General features: G+C 40.9%; 1 protein-coding gene across 1 annotated transcript in view; it reads left to right on the top strand.

The window, feature by feature from the left end:
• LOC120985552 overlaps positions 1-21,332 on the top strand; it is a 160,642-nt gene that overhangs the window by 131,414 nt on the left and 7,896 nt on the right. The window contains exons 10-13 of the mRNA XM_040413559.1: positions 3,282-3,375; positions 4,398-4,561; positions 14,930-15,044; positions 20,356-20,504. Coding sequence (XP_040269493.1) covers positions 3,282-3,375; positions 4,398-4,561; positions 14,930-15,044; positions 20,356-20,504 — 522 coding nt within the window. The remainder of the gene's footprint in view (positions 1-3,281; positions 3,376-4,397; positions 4,562-14,929; positions 15,045-20,355; positions 20,505-21,332) is intronic.

The raw sequence follows: 21,332 nt of genomic DNA on the forward strand, positions 1-21,332 counted from the left end.
TCATACTTGAAATGTTCATTGCACTTGTTTTTGCAATTGTTTTATATTGTTATGATGCAAAAACGTAAATAAAACCTAAATGAAGAAAAAATTTATGACTACCATAAAGTACAATGTGTCACGAGAAAACAGTCTCAGAATGGCTTGGATAAGTAAAAGTGTTCCAAAGCTATTACCACATAAAGTGACACATGTCAGATTTGCAAAAAATGGCCTGGGCAGAAGAGCGATAAATGGCCCGGGTAGAAGGTGTTAATAACTGCAGACACATTATTATGACCACCAACTAATATCCATGGTAACATGCAGCACGGACAGCAGCTACACAGGCTGAGAGTGACTCAGTAAGGTCCTGGTAGGTTGTCACAGGTATCTGGAGCCATGCTGACTGCAGTGCATCCCACAGCTGCTGGAGGGTGCGTGGGGGAGGATCCATAGAGTAAACATGATGATCAAGGTGATACTTGGAAGTCTTGTTCACGCTCTTCCAACCAATGTCAGACATATTAGCAGTGACATGTCACATTGTCTTGCTAGAAGATCCTATCTGCCTCAGGGAGGACAATAAGTATATATGGGTGTATGTGATCTGCAAGGATAGATTCATACCCAAATCGGTTGAGAGTACCTTCCACACGGATGAGTGGTCCCAGATACTGGCAAGAAAACATTCCCCAGACCATAATGTTACCACCACGAGCTTGTGTTCTTCCAGCAATGGTTGCAGGGTGTTTGTTCTCTGATGTTTCTCCCCTGACACGCCATCCATCCATTCGATGAAGCAGAAAATGTGACTGGTCGGAGAAGGCAACCCTTTGCCAATCAGCGGAGGTTAAATTCCAATAGTGCTGTGAAAATTTAAGCCATTTCTACAGATGCAACTTTGCAGATGTGCATTGACCATCTGTTTGCTTCAGAGCCGCATATGCAGAAGGGTTAGCTGAACTCATCTGGTAGCCCTGGTTCATTTTTGTGGTGGGATGCCCCACTGTAGCATTTCAGTCCGCCCTTGTGCACCTTCGTGGCCAACGTTCACCTCTAACATCAATGGCACATGGTGCTCCGTTTATTTGCAGTGGTGCCATTTGTCCACTAAAAATACTTTCAACACAGCATGTGGACGCTCCACAAACTGTGCAGTTTCAGAAATACTGCCACTAATCATCCCTTTTTGCAACGCCCCTTTTTGCCCATGACAGCAACGAGGGATATGTGTCAGACAGCCTATAGAAGCCAATTATTGACACGTGACTTCCTTAATGAGCTACGTGCTGTTGATGTCGAAAGTAGGAAGTGGTCATAATAAAGTAACTTGATAGTGTAAAAGAAGCAGGGGTGCATCTAGACTTTCTGCTGCCTGAGGCAAAACCTGAAATGATGGCCCCCCCATGCCAAATTCTAAACCATTAACCCTTAGGATACCAGATTTATTTTTTTCGTTTTTTCGTTTTGATTTATATTGCCGGTTACATATCTGTATGAGGGCTTATTTTTTTTGCGGGACAGGTTGTACTTTCTAATGCCACCATTAATTATGACATAAAATGTAGTGGGAAGTGGTAAAAAAAAATCCAAATGGGGTGGAATTGGAAAAAAAACACAATTCCTACACCGTTTCATGGGTTTTGTTCGTATGGTGTTTTGTTTATAGCAAAACTGACCCATGCCCTTCATTCTCTGTGTCAGTATGATTACAACGATGCGATGCCCAATATGTGTAGGTTCTTTATGTCTAAATAGTGAAAATCTTACGACCGATCTTCTCAGCTTGATAAAAGGCACCAAATTGAGCCCGAAACGTCGCAATAAGCAATAAATGTTACTAGGAGATTGTACCAGTGGTAAAATAAATATTGAATTGAAGCTATATGCCGTCCTTGGTGTGCTGTCTCCAAATCACTGGTACAGGTCATAGCAACCAATGATGCCGTGCGCTTCAGCACTCAGCAGGATGCCAGTCCAGTATCTCATGGACCGTGTTCCATGGACGTGTGAATTCAGCCTTAGGCCTAGGCTTAATCCATATCATGTTTGAGCTCTACACATGGCATATACACTGGGAAAATGTTGCCACATACAGTACAGACCAAAAGTTTGGACACACCTCATTCAAAGAGTTTTCTTTATTTTCATGACTATGAAGGCATCAAAACTATGAATTAACACATGTGGAATTATATACATAACAAACAAGTGTGAAACAACTGAAAATATGTCATATTCTAGGTTCTTCAAAGTAGCCACCTTTTGATTTGATTACTGCTTTGCACACTCTTGGCATTCTCTTGATGAGCTTCAAGAGGTAGTCCCCTGAAATGGACTTCCAACAGTCTTGAAGGAGTTCCCAGAGATGCTTAGCACTTGTTGGCCCTTTTGCCTTCACTCTGCGGTCCAGCTCACCCCAAACCATCTCGATTGGGTTCAGGTCCGGTGACTGTGGAGGCCAGGTCATCTGGCACAGCACCCCATCACTCTCCTTCATGGTCAAATAGCCCTTACTTTCAAAGTTTTCCCAATTTTTCGGCTGACTGACTGACCTTCATTTCTTAAAGTAATGATGGCCACTCGTTTTTCTTTACTAGCTGCTTTTTTCTTGCCATAATACAAATTCTAACAGTCTATTCAGTAGGACTATCAGCTGTGTATCCACCTGACTTCTCCTCAACGCAACTGATGGTCCCAACCCCATTTAGAAGGCAAGAAATCCCACTTATTAAACCTGACAGGGCACACCTATGAAGTGAAAACCATTTCAGGAGACTACCTCTTGAAGCTCATCAAGAGAATGCCAAGAGTGTGCAAAGCAGTAATCAAAGCAAAAGGTGGCTTCTTTGAAGAACCTAGAATATGACATATTTTCAGTTGTTTCACATTTGTTTGTTATGTATATAATTCCACATGTGTTAATTCATAGTTTTGATGCCTTCAGTGTGAATCTACAATTTTCATAGTCATGAAAATAAAGAAAACTCTTTGAATGAGAAGGTGTGTCCAAACTTTTGGTCTGTACTGTATGTCAAACATTTTGATAGGGCTCCATTAACCTGACAGGCCACAGCAGTATTAATTTGGCTTTTATCAGGATGGTATATATTAATGCAGATTAATGCATATACTCCCCTTTGAGTACAGGTCTGTACTAATACAGGACCAGTACAAAATACGTAAAGCAGTGTACTGACAAGATAACCCAACTTTTATTAAGATCATATATAAATTATTTGATGGTGTGGAAAGTGAACATGAGTCTTAATGTCCATTTCCCTTTCTTTATGTACCAGACAGGGCCTCTAGCCATCTTACAACATTACCTTAATGGTCCAAAAATCCCTTCTTCCACCAGAGGGGTGGTATGTTCACAAACTGGATTTGAAGGTAAGTTGTGTTTCAATAAATACAGTACAAACCAAAAGTTTGGACACACCTTCTCATTCAAAGAGTTTTCTTTATTTTCATGACTATGAAAATTGTAGATTCACACTGAAGGCATCAAAACTATGAATTAACACATGTGGAATTATATACATAACAAACAAGTGTGAAACAACTGAAAATATGTCATATTCTAGGTTCTTCAAAGTAGCCACCTTTTGCTTTGATTACTGCTTTGCACACTCTTGGCATTCTCTTGAGGAGCTTCAAGAGGTAGTCCCCTGAAATGGTTTTCACTTCACAGGTGTGCCCTGTCAGGTTTAATAAGTGGGATTTCTTGCCTTATAAATGGGGTTGGGACCATCAGTGGCGTTGAGGAGAAGTCAGGTGGATACACAGCTGATAGTCCTACTAAATACACTGTTAGAATTTGTATTATGGCAAGAAAAAAGCAGCTAAGTAAAGAAAAATGAGTGGCCATCATTACTTTAAGAAATGAAGGTCAGTCAGTCAGCCGAAAAATTGGGAAAACTTTGAAAGTAAGGGCTATTTGACCATGAAGGAGAGTGATGGGGTGCTGCGCCAGATGACCTGGCCTCCACAGTCACCGGACCTGAACCCAATCGAGATGGTTTGGGGTGAGCTGGACCGCAGAGTGAAGGCAAAAGGGCCAACAAGTGCTAAGCATCTCTGGGAACTTCTTCAAGACTGTTGGAAGTCGATTTCAGGGGACTACCTCTTGAAGCTCATCAAGAGAATGCCAAGAGTGTGCAGAGCAGTAATCAAAGCAAAAGGTGGCTACTTTGAAGAACCTAGAATATGACATATTTTCAGTTGTTTCACACTTGTTTGTTATGTATATAATTCCACATGTGTTAATTCATAGTTTTGATGCCTTCATAGTCATGAAAATAAAGAAAACTCTTTGAATGAGAAGGTGTGTCCAAACTTTTGGTCTGTACTGTATGGCTGTTATTGTCTTAACAGTTTCCGGCTATTTTTATTTTTCTGTTTTTTTTCTTTAGGAGCATCTTTGGTTATCTGGGATTTTGCAGGGCAAATGGAGTACTGTTTCACCCACTCTCTACTGCTCAGCACTAGTGGGCCCAATACACTATACTGTGTGATGTTTTCATTAGAAGGAGTTGAGAGTGACTGCTATGGAGGGCAGAGAATTGCTCTAGAACAGGTATGACATAATCCTCACAACCCAAAAATTTTAGGCTAGCATATAATTGAATATGTGTGTAGATAATTAGAAAACCTAGAAAGTCTCACACATATATATACACTGCTCAAAAAAATAAAGGGAACACAAAAATAACATCCTAGATCTGAATTAATTAAATATTCTTCTGAAATACTTTGTTCTTTACATAGTTAAATGTGCTGACAACAAAATCACACAAAAATAAAAAAATGGAAATCAAATTTTTCAACCCATGGAGGTCTGGATTTGGAGTCACACTCAAAATTAACGTGGAAAAACACACTACAGGCTGATCCAACTTTGATGTAATGTCCTTAAAACAAGTCAAAATGAGGCTCAGTAGTGTGTGTGGCCTCCACGTGCCTGTATGACCTCCCTACAACGCCTGTGCATGCTCCTGAGGAGGTGGTGGACGGTCTCCTGAGGGATCTCCTCCCAGACCTGGACTGAAGCATCTGCCAACTCCTGGACAGTCTGTGGTGCAACGTGACGTTGGTGGATAGAGCGAGACATGATGTCCCAGATGTGCTCAATTGGATTCAGGTCTGGGGAACGGGCGGGCCAGTCCATAGCATCAATGCCTTCGTCTTACAGGAACTGCTGACGCACTCCAGCCACATGAGGTCTAGCATTGTCTTGCATTAGGAGGAACCCAGGGCCAACCGCACCAGCATATGGTCTCACAAGGGGTCTGAGGATCTCATCTCGGTACCTAATGGCAGTCAGGCTACCTCTGGCGAGCACATGGAGGGCTGTGCGGCCCTCCAAAGAAATACCACCCCACACCATTACTGACCCAATGCCAAACCGGTCATGCTGGAGGATGTTGCAGGCAGCAGAACGTTCTCCACCGCGTCTCAAGACTCTGTCACGTCTGTCACATGTGCTCAGTGTGAACCTGCTTTCATCTGTGAAGAGCACAGGGCGCCAGTGGCGAATTTGCCAATCTTGGTGTTCTCTGGCAAATGCCAAACGTCCTGCACGGTGTTGGGCTGTAAGCACAACCCCCACCTGTGGACGTCGGGCCCTCATATCGCCCTCATGGAGTCTGTTTCTGACCGTTTGAGCAGACACATGCACATTTGTGGCCTGCTGGAGGTCATTTTGCAGGGCTCTGGCAGTGCTCCTCCTGTTCCTCCTTGCACAAAGGCGGAGGTAGCGGTCCTGCTGCTGGGTTGTTGCCCTCCTACGGCCTCCTCCACGTCTCCTGATGTACTGGCCTGTCTCCTGGTAGCGCCTCCATGCTCTGGACACTAAGCTGACAGACACAGCAAACCTTCTTGCCACAGCTCGCATTGATGTGCCATCCTGGATAAGCTGCGCTACCTGAGCCACTTGTGTGGGTTGTAGACTCAGTCTCATGCTACCACTAGAGTGAAAGCACCGCCAGCATTCAAAAGTGACCAAAATATCAGCCAGGAAGCATAGGAACTGAGAAGTGGTCTGTGCTCACCACCTGCAGAACCACTCCTTTATTGGGGGTGTCTTGCTAATTGCCTATAATTTCCACCTGTTGTCTATCCCATTTGCACAACAGCATGTGAAATTGATTGTCACTCAGTGTTGCTTCCTAAGTGGACAGTTTGATTTCACAGAAGTGTGATTGACTTGGAGTTACATTGTGTTTTTTAAGTGTTCCCTTTATTTTTTTGAGCAGTGTAGTTGATAATCTTTATTAATGAAAAGACAAAAATTGAATAATACATATACAGCGGTTTACAATAATGGTAAAAAATGCAGGAGGATAAAGTGACAAGTGCACAGAGCCACCAATAATCCTAAACTGGTAAGTCAGATAATACATAGGGCTGAATGAGACAAAGTATTGTCTTTACTGATGTGATGACTGGTAAATATCTATAAAAAACCACACAGAAGACACACAGTCTCAGTAACAACACCACATGTCACAAGAAAATACATAAGTCATGGTAATGTTGCAGGGAGGCCAGCAAGACGGTGTAATCACCTTGCTGAAACAGCTGCTGACCCTCCTACAACATGCAATACAAAATACAATTGACAGTGGAGCAGCCTATACTGACCAGGAAAGGATGAAGTGATGGCTCTTAGCAAGACGCGCGTTTCGCCTCGCTTCTTCAGGGGCGTATGGTTGCAACCATGTCTTGCTGGCCTCCCTGCAACATTACCATGACTTATGTATTTTCTTGTGACATGTGGTATTGTTACTGAGACTGTGTGTCTTCTGTGTGGTTATTTATAGATATTTACCAGTCATCACATCAGTAAAGACAATACTTTGTCTCATTCAGCCCTATGTATTATCTGACTTACCAGTTTAGGATTATTGGTGGCTCTGTGCACTTGTCACTTTATCCTCCTGCATTTTTTACCATTATTGTAAACCGCTGTATATGTATTATTAAATTTTTGTATTTTCATTAATAAAGATTATCAACTATATGTGTGAGACTTTCTAGGTTTTATAATCCTCACAGACCAAAATCTAACTATATATATATATACATATATACACACACACACACACACATATAGTACTGTGCACTTGTGGAAAAAATAATAATTTTTAATTAAATATATACAGTACAGACCAAAAGTTTAGGACACACCTTCTCATTCAAAGAGTTTTCTTTATTTTCATGACTATGAAAATTGTAGATTCACACTGAAGGCATCAAAACTATGAATTAACACATGTGGAATTATATACATAACAAACAAGTGTGAAACAACTGAAAATATGTCATATTCTAGGTTCTTCAAAGTTGCCACTTTTTGCTTTGATTACTGCTTTGCGCACTCTTGGCATTCTCTTGATGAGCTTCAAGAGGTAGTCCCCTGAAATGGTTTTCAATTCACAGGTGTGCCCTGTCAGGTTTAATAAGTGGGATTTCTTGCCTTATAAATGGGGTTGGGACCATCAGTGGCGTTGAGGAGAAGTCAGGTGGCTACACAGCTGATAGTCCTACTGAATAGACTGTTAGAATTTGTATTATGGCAAGAAAAAAGCAGCAAAGTAAAGAAAAACGAGTGGCCATCATTACTTTAAGAAATGAAGGTCAGTCAGTCAGCCAAAAAATTGGGAAAACTTTGAAAGTAAGGGCTATTTGACCATGAAGGAGAGTGATGGGGTGCTGCGCCAGATGACCTGGCCTCCACAGTCACCGGACCTGAACCCAATCGAGATGGTTTGGGGTGAGCTGGACCGCAGAGTGAAGGCAAAAGGGCCAACAAGTGCTAAGCATCTCTGGGAACTCCTTCAAGACTGTTGGAAGACCATTTCAGGGGACTACCTCTTGAAGCTCATCAAGAGAATGCCAAGAGTGTGAAAAGCAGTAATCAAAGCAAAAGGTGGCTACTTTGAAGAACCTAGAATATTACATATTTTCAGTTGTTTCACACTTGTTTGTTATGTATATAATTCAACATGTGTTAATTCATAGTTTTGATGCCTTCATAGTCATGAAAATAAAGAAAACTCTTTGAATAAGAAGGTGTGTCCAAACTTTTGGTCTGTACTGTATATACAGTGGACATAAAAAGTCTACACACCCGTTAAAATGTCAGGTTTCTGTGATGTAAAAAAATTAGACAAAGATAAATAATTTCAGAACTTTTTCCAACTTTAATGTGACCCTTAAACTGTACCACTCAATTGAAAAACAAACTGAAATCTTTTAGGTGGAGGGAAGAAAACAAAAAATAAATAAATAATGTGGTTGCATATGTGTGCACACCCTCTTATAATTGAGGATGTAGCTGTGTTCAGAAATAAGCAATCACATTCAAAATCATGTTAAATAGGAGTCAGCATACACCTGCCATAATTTAAAGTGTCTCTGATTAACCCCAAATAATGTTCAGCTGCTCTAGTGATCTTTCCTGAAATTTTCTTAGTTGCATCCGACAGCAAAAGCTATGGTCCACAGAGGGCTTCCAAAGCATCAGAGGGATCTCATTGTTAAAAGGTATCAATCAGGAGAAGGGTACAAAAGAATTTCCAAGGCATTACATATACCATGGAGTACAGTGAAGATAGTCATCATCAAGTGGAGAAAATATGGCAAAACAGTGACATTACCAAGAACTGGACGTCCCTCCAAAATTCATGAAAAGACGATAAGAAAACTGGTCTGGGAGGCTACCAAGAGGCCTACAGCAACATTAAATTAGCTGCAGGAATATCTGGCAAGTACTGGCTGTGTGGTACATGTGACAACAATCTCCCGTATTCTTCATATGTCTGGGCTATAGGGTAGAGTGGCAAGACGAAAGCCTTTTCTTACGAAGAAAAACATCCAAGCCAGGCTACATTTTGCAAAAACACATCTGAAGTCTACCAAAAGCGTGTCGGAAAAGGTGTTGAAACCAAGGTTGAACTTTTTGGCCCAAATAGAAAAGATATGTTGGGCGCAAAAACAACACTGCACATCACCAAAAGAACACCATACCCACAGTGAAGCATGGTGGTGGCAGCAGCATGCTTTGGGGCTGTTTTTCTTCAGCTTGAACTGGGGCCTTAGTTAAGCTAGAGGGAATTATGAACAGTTCAAAATACCAGTCAATATTGGCACAAAACCTTCAGACTTCTGCTAGAAAGCTGAACATGAAGAGGAACTTCATCTTTCTGCATGACAACGACCCATAGCATATATCCAAATCAACAAAGGAATGGCTTCACCAGAAGAAGATTAAAGTTTTGTAATGGCCCAGCCAGAGCCCAGACCTGAATCCGATTGAAAATCTGTGGGGTGATCTGACGAGGGCTGTGCACAGGAGATGCTCTCGCAATCTGACAGATTTGGAGTGTTTTTGCAAAGAAGAGTGGGCAAATCTTGCCAAGTCAAAATGTGCCATGCTGATAGACTCATACCCAAAAAGACTGAGTGCTGTAATAAAATCAAAAGGTGCTTCAACAAAGTATTAGTTTAAGGGTGTGCACACTTATGAAACCATATTTTTTTCTTCCTTCAATCTAAAAGATTTCAGTTTGTTTTTCAATTGAGTTGTACAGTTTATAGGTCAAATTAAAGGTGGAAAAAGTTATGAAATGATTTATCTTTGTTTCATTTTTTTACATCACAGAAACCTGACATTTTAACAGGGGTGTGTAGACTTTTTATATCCACTGTATACATATATATATATATATATATTGTGGGGATTCGCTCTGGTAGGCAGGTTGAGCGGACGCAGAACAGAGGCACCAAAAACAGTTCTTGCTCAAATTGCAGTGTTTTATTCACACAAGCAGATTTAACAGCTCAGCAAACAACTTCACCTTAGTTGAAAACCCTGGTGTTCATTCACACCATGCTGCAAGTCCTGCATAAAGAGTCCCAGTCCAGGCTTGTGTTCACACTTTGCAAACAGGTCCACACCAAAGTTTAAGTCCAGGATTTAGTCGACCTATCTTCCCCAAACAGGTCACAAGTATTCATCCAGGCACAGGCCTCATACTTTAACACAGACAGCCATATCCCACACTCTAGCTGCCTTTAATGAGAGTTGGGCGTCCGCAAAGCCCGAACCGGCAAGTGAAATCCGGCCTGGTGCTTAACTTCACCTTGCTGCAATCAGTCTTTGCCGCATATGCTGGGAGGAAAATACCTCCCAACAACCAACAGACCTTTCACTGTGTCACAATATATATTCTCAAGGTTTGACCCGCTTGAGTCGCACTCAACTGTGCATGAAAACATACGAACTGGGGTGCAGAAAAAGGGAAGAAGGTCCTCTGGACTGATGAGTAAAAATTAGAAATATTTGACTGTACAGAAGGCATTCTCTCAAGAAATAAACAGTTAAAATCAATTTAACCCCTTCCCGACCAGCGCCGTAATAGTACGGCGCAGCGGGACGTGACTTGCCGTCCAGCGCCGTACTATTACAGCGGGCTGATCGGGCGGGTGCAGGAGCTGCGCCCACCCGATCAGCGGCAGGGGTCCGGCAGTGACTGATAGCCGGACCCCTGCTGTATGCACTGGCACATTAACCATATCACATGACCTCAGGTAAACACCATAAAAAAATATATAAACTGTGTCATGCAAGGCATTTTTTTGCCACCTTACATCACAAAAAGTGTAATACCAAGCGATCAAAAAGTCATATGCACCCCAAAATAGTGCCAATTAAACCGACATCTCATCCCGCAAAAATGATACCCTGCCTAAGACAATCGCCCAAAAACTGAAAAAACTATGGCTCTCAGACTGAGACACTAAAACATGATTATTTTTTTTGTTTCAAAAATGATACCATTGTGTAAAACTTACATAAATAAAAAAAGTTGACATATTAGGTATCGCCACGTCCGTAATGACCTGCTCTATAAAAATATCACATGACCTAACCCCTTAGGTGAACACCGTAAAAAATAAAAACTGTGTAATGAAAGCCATTTTTTTTGTCACCTTACAACACAAAAAGTGTAATACCAAGTGATCAAAAAGTCATACGCACCCCAAAATAGTACTAATGAAACCGTCATCTCATCCCGCAAAAAATAAGTACCTACCTAAGACAATCGCCCAAAAAAATAACAAAACTATGGCTCTTAGAATATGGAGACACTGAAACATGATTTTTTTTTATTCAAAAATGCTGTTATTGTGTAAAACATAAATTAATAAAAAAAAAAGTATACATATTAGGTTTTGCCGCGTCTGTAAGAACCTGCTGTATAAAAATATCACATGAACTAACCCCTCAGGTGAACACTGTAAAAAAATTAAAATAAAAAGTGTGTCAAAAAAGCCATTTGTTGTCACCTTACATCACAGAAAGTGTAATAAAAAGCGATCAAAAAGTCATATGCACCCTAAAATAGTACCATTCAAACAGTCATCTCATACCGAAAAAAATGAGCCCCTACATAAGACAGTCGCCCAAAAAATAAAAAAGACTATGGCTTTCAGAATTTGGAGACACTAAAAAAAGATTTTTTTTCAAAAATGCTTTAGTATGTAAAACTGAAACAAACAACCAAAAGTCATATTTGGTATTGTCACGTTCGTAACAACCTGCTCTATAAAACTACCACTTAATATAACCTGTCAGATGAACATTGTAAATAACAAAAAATAAAAACGGTGACAAAACAGCTATTTTTTGTTACTTTGTCTCACAAAAAGTGTAATATAGAGCATCCAAAAATCATATGTACCCTAAAATAGTACTAACAAAACTCCCACCTTATCCTGTAGTTTCCAAAATGGGGTCATTTCTTTGGCGTTTCTACTCTAGGGGTGCATCAGGGGGTCTTCAAATGTGACATATAAACAAAGGATCCCAGCAGTCGTGTCTTAATGCAAATCAGATGTCTTTTATTCCATAAATGAAAAGACCAGGACCAGGTTTCGGCGATGTGCCTTCATCAACAGGCATACCTGTTGATGAAGGCACATTGCCGAAACCTGGTCCTGGTCTTTTCATTTATGGAATAAAAGACATCTGATTTGCATTAAGACACGACTGCTGGGATCCTTTGTTTATATTGCTGTGGATTGACGTCCTCTCCCGTGCAGCGTGCACCTGAGTGAGTGCTGGTTTCTCCATACCAAAATTCAAATGTGACATGGCAGCTTAAAATTATCCCAGTGAAATCTGCTTTCCAAAAACCATATGGCGTTCCTTTCCTTCTGCGCAATGCCGTGTGCCCGTACAGCAGTTTACGACCACATATGGGGTGTTTCTGTAAACTAAAGAATCAGGGCAATAAATATTGAGTTTTGTTTGGCTGTTAACCCTTGCTTTGTTAGTGGAAAAAAAATGATTAAAATGGAAAATCTGCCAAAAAAGTGAAATTCTGAAATTTCATCTCCATTTTCCACTTATTCTTGTGGAACCTAAAGGGTTAACAAAGTTTGTAAAATCAGTTTTGAATACCTTGAGGGGTGTAGTTTCTAAAATGGGGTCATTTTTTGGTGGTTTCTATTATGTAAGCCTCACAAAGTGACTTCAGACCTGAACTGATCCTTAAAAAGTGGGTTTTGGAAATTTTCGGAAAAATTTCAAGATTTGCTTCTAAACTTCTAAGCCTTCTAACATCCCCAAAAAATAAAATGGCATTCACAAAATGATCCAAACATGAAGTAGACATATGGGGAATGTAAAGTAATAGCTATTTTTGGAGTTATTGGTATCTATTATAAAAGAAAAGAAATTGAAATTTGCTAATTTTTCTAAATTTTTGGTACATTTTGTATTTTTTTATAAATAAAAATGAAATATTTTGACTCAATTTTACCACTGTCATGAAGTAGAATATGTGACGAGAAAACAATCTAAGAATGGATAAGTAAAAGCGTTTTAAAGTTATTAACACATAAAGTGACACATGTCAGATTTGCACAAAATGGCCTGGGCAGGAAGGTGAAAACTGACTCGGGGTTGAAAGGGTTAATACATCCACATAAATAAACCAAACTAATAAAAACCAACTTTACCAAACCATTACCACCAAAAACAGTTGTAATGACAGAATAATTGTAACCAGTTGCTAATGACAAAATGACTGTATCAGTTAATGCCGAGTGTCCCATGGAACTAATAAGGTAGATATTGACTGTTCAAATGTCCGTACACACTTTCTGCATCCCTTATAGATCCCCCATATGTTCGTATCATCATATAACTTGTTTTGTTTGTTTTAACAGTTGTTCCATAGGTTTCCAATGCAGGTGATTAATTGATGGAGTGTTAATATAGTTATTTTACTCTCGTAGAACCCTTTTCCTTCAAAGCTGCATGTAACAGTGGCTGCTGTGCTCCGCTGTTCCCCTGCTTACCTCCACGGTCCCGGGCGCCGTGTTCAGAGGTGATCTGCTGCCAGTGCTTCCCATTCACCATTGCAGTCCTGGGCTCTGTCTGTGTAGGTACTGTTGTTGTGGGATCCGCTCCACAGTTTCCTCTCAGCCCTGGCCACAGCATGCTTGCTGCTTGTTTCCTGCAGCACTTCCTTAAGGGCCGGTGTGCGTCACTTCCTGTGCTTTATGGGTTAGGTCATGTGACCTCACTGACCAATCCTAGCCCTCCTGCGCATATATAAGTGGCTCAGCCCCCTTCCCAGATGCTTCATTGTCAAGGTCCTTGTGTCCTGCTAAGGTTACTGATATCTGCTTGTGTTCCTGTGTTCCTGACTTGTACTTGTATTCCTGAACTCTGCTACCTGTTTGATCCCTGCCTGCTTGCCTTGACTCTCCTGTTGCCGACCCGGATTGCCTGACCTGTACCTGTGCCGCCTGCCCTGACCTATTGCCTGTCTCACTTTGCATCTGCCTCATCCTTCGGTCCTGCACTGTTGCTCCTTGTTACGACTCAGCCTGCTGATGACGCCTGTACCTCTGGTACCTTTCTCAGGTACCTCCTGGTCCGCCTGGACCAGCTGCCTTGTGTGCCTATCCTCCTGAAGAAGTAGCGACCTGGTGTTCCCCTCGGGAAAGTCTATCCCCACCATCAGGGGTACTGTGAAGATTGAGGGGTTCACTTAGACAACGCCCTTAGAGGAGGTAGGACACGTGGCACAGTGGGTTCACACCCGCTGGTGCGTGACACAGCACCAGTTCTTCTAGGCATACTTGCACAGTTTTTTAAGGAAATTGGCAGGGAGGTTGTTCCAGACATCTTAGAGAACAAACCACAGATGTTCTGTGGATGTAGGCTTGCTCAGATCCTTTTGTCTCTTCATGTAATTCCAAACAGACTCAATGATATTGAGATCAGGGCTCTGTAGGAGCCATATCATCACTTTCAGGACTGCTTGTTCTTCTTTACACTAAAGGTAGTGCTTAATGACATTGATTATATGATTGGGGTTGTTGTCCTACTGCAGAATGAATTTTGAGCCTATCAGACACCTCACTGATAGTACTGCATGATGGATACAGTAAGCATCTGCCTATATTTTTCAGGATTAAGGACACCGTTAACCCTAATCAAATCCCCAACTCCACTTGCATCCCCACACTTGCAAGGAACCTCCATCCTGCATCACTGTTGCCTGCAGACACTTATTATTGTACTGCTCTATAGCTCTTCGTTGAACAAACTGCCTTTTGTACAGTTAAATATTTTTTATTTTTACTCATCAGTCCAGAGCACCTTTTGACATTTTTCTGCACTCCAGTTCCTATGTTTTCATGCACAGTTGAGTGCGACTCAAGCGTCTCAAACCTTGAGCAGCTGTGCTCTGGTGATCCAGAGGTTAAATGATAACCAGTTTGTTTGAACAGTCTCATCAAAACAAATTTGATAGTGGCGCCCTTCGCCAGTTACCAACAGATGACATGCAATTTCCTACATCATTCTTTTCATTCTCTGATTTGCTGTTCTTCAATATTTTGTACATATTCCACTTTTCAGTTGATGTTTTGGCTCCGATTTCTCAGTATGACTCACAGTTCTCAGTCCAAGCCATATGTTATCTTGATAGGAAGTCACGTCGATACTCTGCCACATGAGAACAGTACATTAATTGGTAAGTAAATATTTTACTGTCTCCTTAAAAAGTAATTAAAACTTTTGTTTGAATTTTTTTGTTAGCATGTCCCTAATGCCCTAATTACACTTTTTGTAATATAGATTAATAATGTTTTAGTATTTTTATTACACTTTTCCCTCCCTAAAGCGCACTTTTTCGCTTTGTGCTTAAAATCTGCAATACTCTGTACACCGCTGACTAGTTGACATTTTTATCAATGGGGCCGCAGCTCAATAAGTACAGGCAGGAGTGCATATTGCCGCTACTGCCAGTGCCCCCGGAGGTTTACTAAATTGGCATAGCACATGGTTACCCTGTAACCATGTGCTATGAGAGAGAGAGAGAGAGAGAGAAAGTGTGAGGGTCAGACGGATCTGTTGGAAAGGGTTCCACTAGATCTGAAAGACTTGAGGCGCCTTGGGTTTATAGGAGTGGAGTGGAAAGAAGGTAGGGTGCTAGATACTAGAGGCTGCTCCGGGTATAGTCAGGTCGACATAGGTGTCTGCCTGTAAAGGATATGGTAGTGAGCCAAATTAGGGGGACTGGTAGGTAGAAATACCCTCCAGGTCTCACCTATTTGAAATATACCCTTTTGGGCGCCAATAGCAGTTGATCGTTAATGGTTGGTATTTGGGCTTTGTATTTGTAAAAAGAGCAAATTTTAGGGTGTAGGGGTGTGTATAGAGGTATCAATGTGTGTGGTAAAGACACATATATATATACGCACATATAAAACCTGCACAAAAGATCAAAAGATTGTACACATATAAAAAAAAAAAAAAAAAGTCTGCAAAAAGGATTAAAAGATTGTGCACATAGGTAGGATCACTGCAAACCGTCTCGAGTGCCTAAGAGACCGTGTTCTGCAACATCGTACACTGTATAGTATGGTACAGTATGTAAATCAATAGGTTAAAAATCTGTATAAAAGGATACCAATATATATATATTAAAATAATATATTTAAAATATGCCCCCCAGCCTGGATCGCTTGTAGAGTTTTAACGATGAAGGCAGCCAATCACACGGGTGCTTCTCTTCAAAGGTCTTTATTGCATGTACATATAAATCTGGCTCAACGCGTTTAGGGACAGGCACGTCCCTTCATCAGGAGCACCTCCCTTCATCAGATTGCTCCTGATGAAGAAACGCGTTGGGCCGGATTTATATGTACATGCAATAAAGACCTTTGAAGAGAAGCACCCGTGTGATTGGCTGCCTTCATCCGTTAAAACTCTACAAGCGATCCAGGCTGGGGGGCACTCGGTTTACAGGTATATTATGCTTATCCTGGTAAACCGCCCCCCCTCCCCCCGTGAAGTGAGTAACTGAACCCACGATACCACATTATTTTAAATATATTATTTTAATATATATATATTGGTATCCTTTTATACAGATTTTTAACCTATTGATTTACATACTGTACCATACTATACAGTGTACGATGTTGCAGAACACGGTCTCTTAGGCACTCGAGACGGTTTGCAGTGATCCTACCTATGTGCACAATCTTTTAATCCTTTTTGCAGACTTTTTAGATTTTTTATATGTGTACAATCTTTTGATCTTTTGTGCAGGTTTTATATGTGCGTATATATATATGTGTCTTTACCACACACATTGATACCTCTATACACACCCCTACACCCTAAAATTTGCTCTTTTTACAAATGCAAAGCCCAAATACCAACCATTAACGATCAACTGCTATTGGCGCCCAAAAGGGTATATTTCAAATAGGCGAGACCTGGAGGGTATTTCTACCTACCAGTCCCCCTAATTTGGCTCACTACCATACCATGTGCTATGCCAGGATTAGCTGAGCGGAGCGGGCTCCTGCCTGTGCCTGCTTCACTAAACTAAGAGACGACTTTTAGATTAGCGAAGCAGGCAAAATTAGGGGTCCGCTCCACTCAGCTAATCCTGGCATAGTACATGGGTACAGGGTACCCATGTGCTGTGCCAGGAGTTAGTAATCCTCCGGGCAGCACAGGCAGGAGCAGCAACATGCGCTCCTGCCCGTACTCACTGCGGTGTGACCCTATTGATAAAAATGTACGTAAAATTCCGTATGCCGCTGAGCAGTCAGTGGGGTAAAGAGAAGTAGATTTTAAGAATACAGAGAAACATGCGCTTTAAGGAGGGAAAAATGTAATAAAAATGCAAAAACATTAAACTATATTACAAAAAGTGTTATTAGGGACATGTTAACAAAAATGTATTCAAAAGTTTAGTTACTCTTTAAAGGGAATCTGTCACCACAATTTTGGACTATTAGCTCCAGTAATACAGGAGTAGTCATGCACATAAGGAATCCAGATCTCTACTTTTAGTGATTAGTTGATTGTTGTCAAAAGGATATATCATTTACAACATCTTTCTGTTAAGTAAGTAACTAGGTCAGCGTGCAGTACATATACTTTCTGTTAAGTATATTACTAGGTCAGCGTGCAGTACATTTGTTAATGTACAGTGTCCATCTGGATTTACAGTCAGGTCCATAAATATTGGGACATCGACACAATTCTAACATTTTTGGCTCTATACAACACCACAATGGATTTGAAATGAAACGAACAAGATGTGCTTTAACTGCAGACTGTCAGCTTTAATTTAAGGGTATCTACATACAAATCAGGTGAACGGTGTATGAATTACAACAGTTTGCATATGTGCCTCCCACTTGTTAAGGAACTAAAAGTAATGGGACAGAATAATAATCATAAATCAAACTTTCACTTTTTAATACTTGGTTGCAAATCCTTTGCAGTCAATTACAGCCTGAAGTCTGGAACGCATATACATCACCAGACGCTGGGTTTCATCCCTGGTAATGCTTTGCCAGGCCTCTACTGCAACTGTCTTCAGTTCCTGCTTGTTCTTGGGGCATTTTCCCTTCAGTTTTGTCTTCAGCAAGTGAAATGCATGCTCAATCGGATTCAGGTCAGGTGATTGACTTGGCCATTGCATAACATTCCACTTCTTTCCCCTAAAAAACTCTTTGGTTGCTTTTGCAGTATGCTTTGGGTCATTGTCCATCTGCACATAAAGCACTGTCCAATGGGTTCTGAAGCATTTGGCTGAATATGAGCAGATAATATTGCCCGAAACACTTCAGAATTCATCCTGCTGCTTTTGTCAGCAGTCACATCATCAATAAATACAAGAGAACCAGTTCCATTGGCAGCCATACATGCCCAGGCCATGACACTACCACCACCATGCTTCACTGATAAGGTGGTATGCTTAGGATCATGAGCAGTTCCTTTCCTTCTCCATACTCTTCTCTTCCCATCACTCTGGTATAAGTTGATCTTGGTCTCATCTGTCCATAGGATGTTGTTCCAGAACTGTGAAGGCTTTTTTAGATGTCGTTTGGCAAACTCTAATCTGGCCTTCCTGTTTTTGAGGCTCACCAATGGTTTACATCTTGTGGTGAACCCTCTGTATTGACTCTGGTGAAGTCTTCTCTTGATTGTTATCTTTAACACACATACACCTACCTCCTGGAGAGTGTTCTTGATCTGGCCAACTGTTGTGAAGGGTGTTTTCTTCACCAGGGAAAGAGTTTTCCGTGGTCTTCCAGGTCTGTTGGTGTTGCTGAGCTCACCGGTGCGTTCCTTCTTTTTAAGAACAGATTCCAAATGCAAATAGCACACTTGAAATGAACTCTGGACCTTTTATCTGCTCATTGTAATTGGGATAATGAGGGAATAACACACACCTGGCCATGGAACAGCTGAGAAGCCAATTGTCCCACTACTTTTGGTCCCTTAACAAGTGGGAGGCACATATGCAAACTGTTGTAATCCCTACACCGTTCATCTGATTTGGATGTAAATCCCCTCAAATTAAAGCTGACAGTCTGCAGTTAAAGCACATCTTGTTCGTTTCATTTCAAATCCATTTTGGTGGTGTATAGAGCCAAAAATGTTACAATTGATTTGATGTCCCAATATTTATGGACCTGACTGTAACTAAGCAAATAGGTATGAGCCTCCTATTGGATAATTACTGCATGGGCGATTATCTTTCAGCTGGCAGCAAGTTATTTAACCCCAACTGGTGCAATGAGTTGCTTCTCATTTCTTAAACAACCATGTCAAAAGACACCTCTCGTGGTCGTGGAAAAGAGGTTAGTCTGTTTGAGAAGGGTCAAATCATTGGCATGCATCAAGAAGAGAAAACATCTAAGGAGATTGCAGAAACTACTAAAATTGGGTAAAGAACTGTCCAACGCATTATTAAAAACTGGAAGGATGATGGGGACCCATCGTATTCGAGGAAGAAATGTGGCAGGAAAAAAATCCTGAATGATCGTGATCGGCGATCACTTAAAACGTTTGGTGAAATCAAATCGAAGAAAAACAACAGTAGAACTCTGGGCTATGTTTAATAGTGAAAGTAAGAGCATTTCCACACGCACAATGCAAAGGGAACTCAAGGGATTGGGACTGAACAGCTATGTAGCCGTAAGAAAACCACTAATCAGTGAGGCAAACCAGAAAAAAAGGCTTCAATTTGCTAGGGAGCATAAAGATTGGACTCTGGAGCAATGGAAGAAGGTCATGTGGTCTGATAAGTCCAGATTTACCCTGTTCCAGAGTGATGGGCACATCAGGGTAAGAAGCGAGGCAGATGAAGTGATCCACCCATCATGCCTAGTGCCTACTGTACAAGCCTGTGGGGGCAGTGCTATGATCTGTGGTTGCTACAATTGGTCAGGTCTAGGTTCAGCAACAGTATGTGCTCCAAGAATGAGGTCAGCTGACTACCTGAACATACTGAATGACCAAGTTATTCTATCGATGGATTTTTTCTTCCCTGATGGCACGTGCATATTCCAAGATGACAATGCCAGGAATCATCGGGTTCCAATTGTGAAAGAGTGGTTCAGGGAGCATGAGACATAATTTTCACACATGGATTGGCCACCACAGTGTCCAGACCTTAACCCCATTGAGAATCTGGGATGTGCTGGAGAAGGCTTTGCGCAGCAGTCAAACTCTACCATCATCAATGCAAGATCTTGGTGAAAAATGAATGCAACACTGGATGGAAATAAATCTTGTGACATTGCAGAAGCTTATCGAAACAGTGCCACAGCGAATGCGTGCCGTAATCAAAGCTAAAGGCGGTCTAACGAAATATTAGAGTGTGTGACCTTTTTTTTTTTGTCGCGAGAGGCAGCGTATATTCATAACCACACCGTAAGCATTCAGAGTAAAGACATTGAACATTTTCAACCTAAAATCAGCAATTGCGCATTTCATAATTTGTATTTTTTTTATTAATTTCATTACAGCTACACAATTTTATAAAAATGTGATGAAGAGAGAGTCTGAATTATTCAGCTGCTTTCAGGTGCAGTTTTTCTCCCTAAACTGCAGAAACATGAGTGATGTGAATTCCATCAGAGAACCTCTTTCAAAGACAATTTCACAGGTCTTGCAGGTAACAGTTTGTATAGCAAAGTTATAGAAACATAGTAGAATGATGGCAGACCACCTTTTTTTATTATTTAAATTTTTATTTTCCCCATAGCATAGCTATATATATTTTTACCCCTGGCATGTTTACTTCATTCCTGTCTGTTTAACCCTTTAGATGCTGCGGTCAATAGTGACCACAGCATCTAAGTATTAGAGACAGAGGGAGGACACACCCCCTACCTTCCAATTGGCACCCTGTGAATGCAGTTGTTTGCAACTGGGGACCTTCTGAAGTGCCTGTGAAAAATCCCTATACACTGTAATGCATGAATATTACAGTAAATAGATCAAGCGATCACAGGTTCAAGTCCCCTAAGAGGACTAAACAAATGTGAAAACCTATTGAATACAGTTTTGAAAAATATTAAGACATATTTTAAAAAAAAAATTGAATAACATATGAACAGAAGGTTACATTTATCCTAAAATCTTATCAATAAAAACTTTAGCGTAGCAAAAACTGAGCCCTCACACAGCTCCATCAGCAGACAAATATTAAAGTTATGGGTGTCACAAAGCAATCTTTTAAAAAAAATAATGTATTTAAATTTTTAAAAAAGATTTTTAATTTTTGAAAGCAGTAAAACATAACAAATAACATTTTGTATCTTCATACTTGCACTGAACCGCAGAATAACATTAAAGGGGTTTTCTGAGACTTTTTAACTGATGACCTATCCTTTGGATAGGCCATCAGTATCTGATCTGTGCGGGTCTGACATCCAGGACATGGCCTATTGGCTGTTTAAGAAGGCACTGGCCGCAGTCTTCTCACAGCTTTCCCTAGGCC

This window comes from Bufo bufo, chromosome 1, assembly GCF_905171765.1.
Source record: "Bufo bufo chromosome 1, aBufBuf1.1, whole genome shotgun sequence".
NCBI lineage: Eukaryota > Metazoa > Chordata > Amphibia > Anura > Bufonidae > Bufo > Bufo bufo.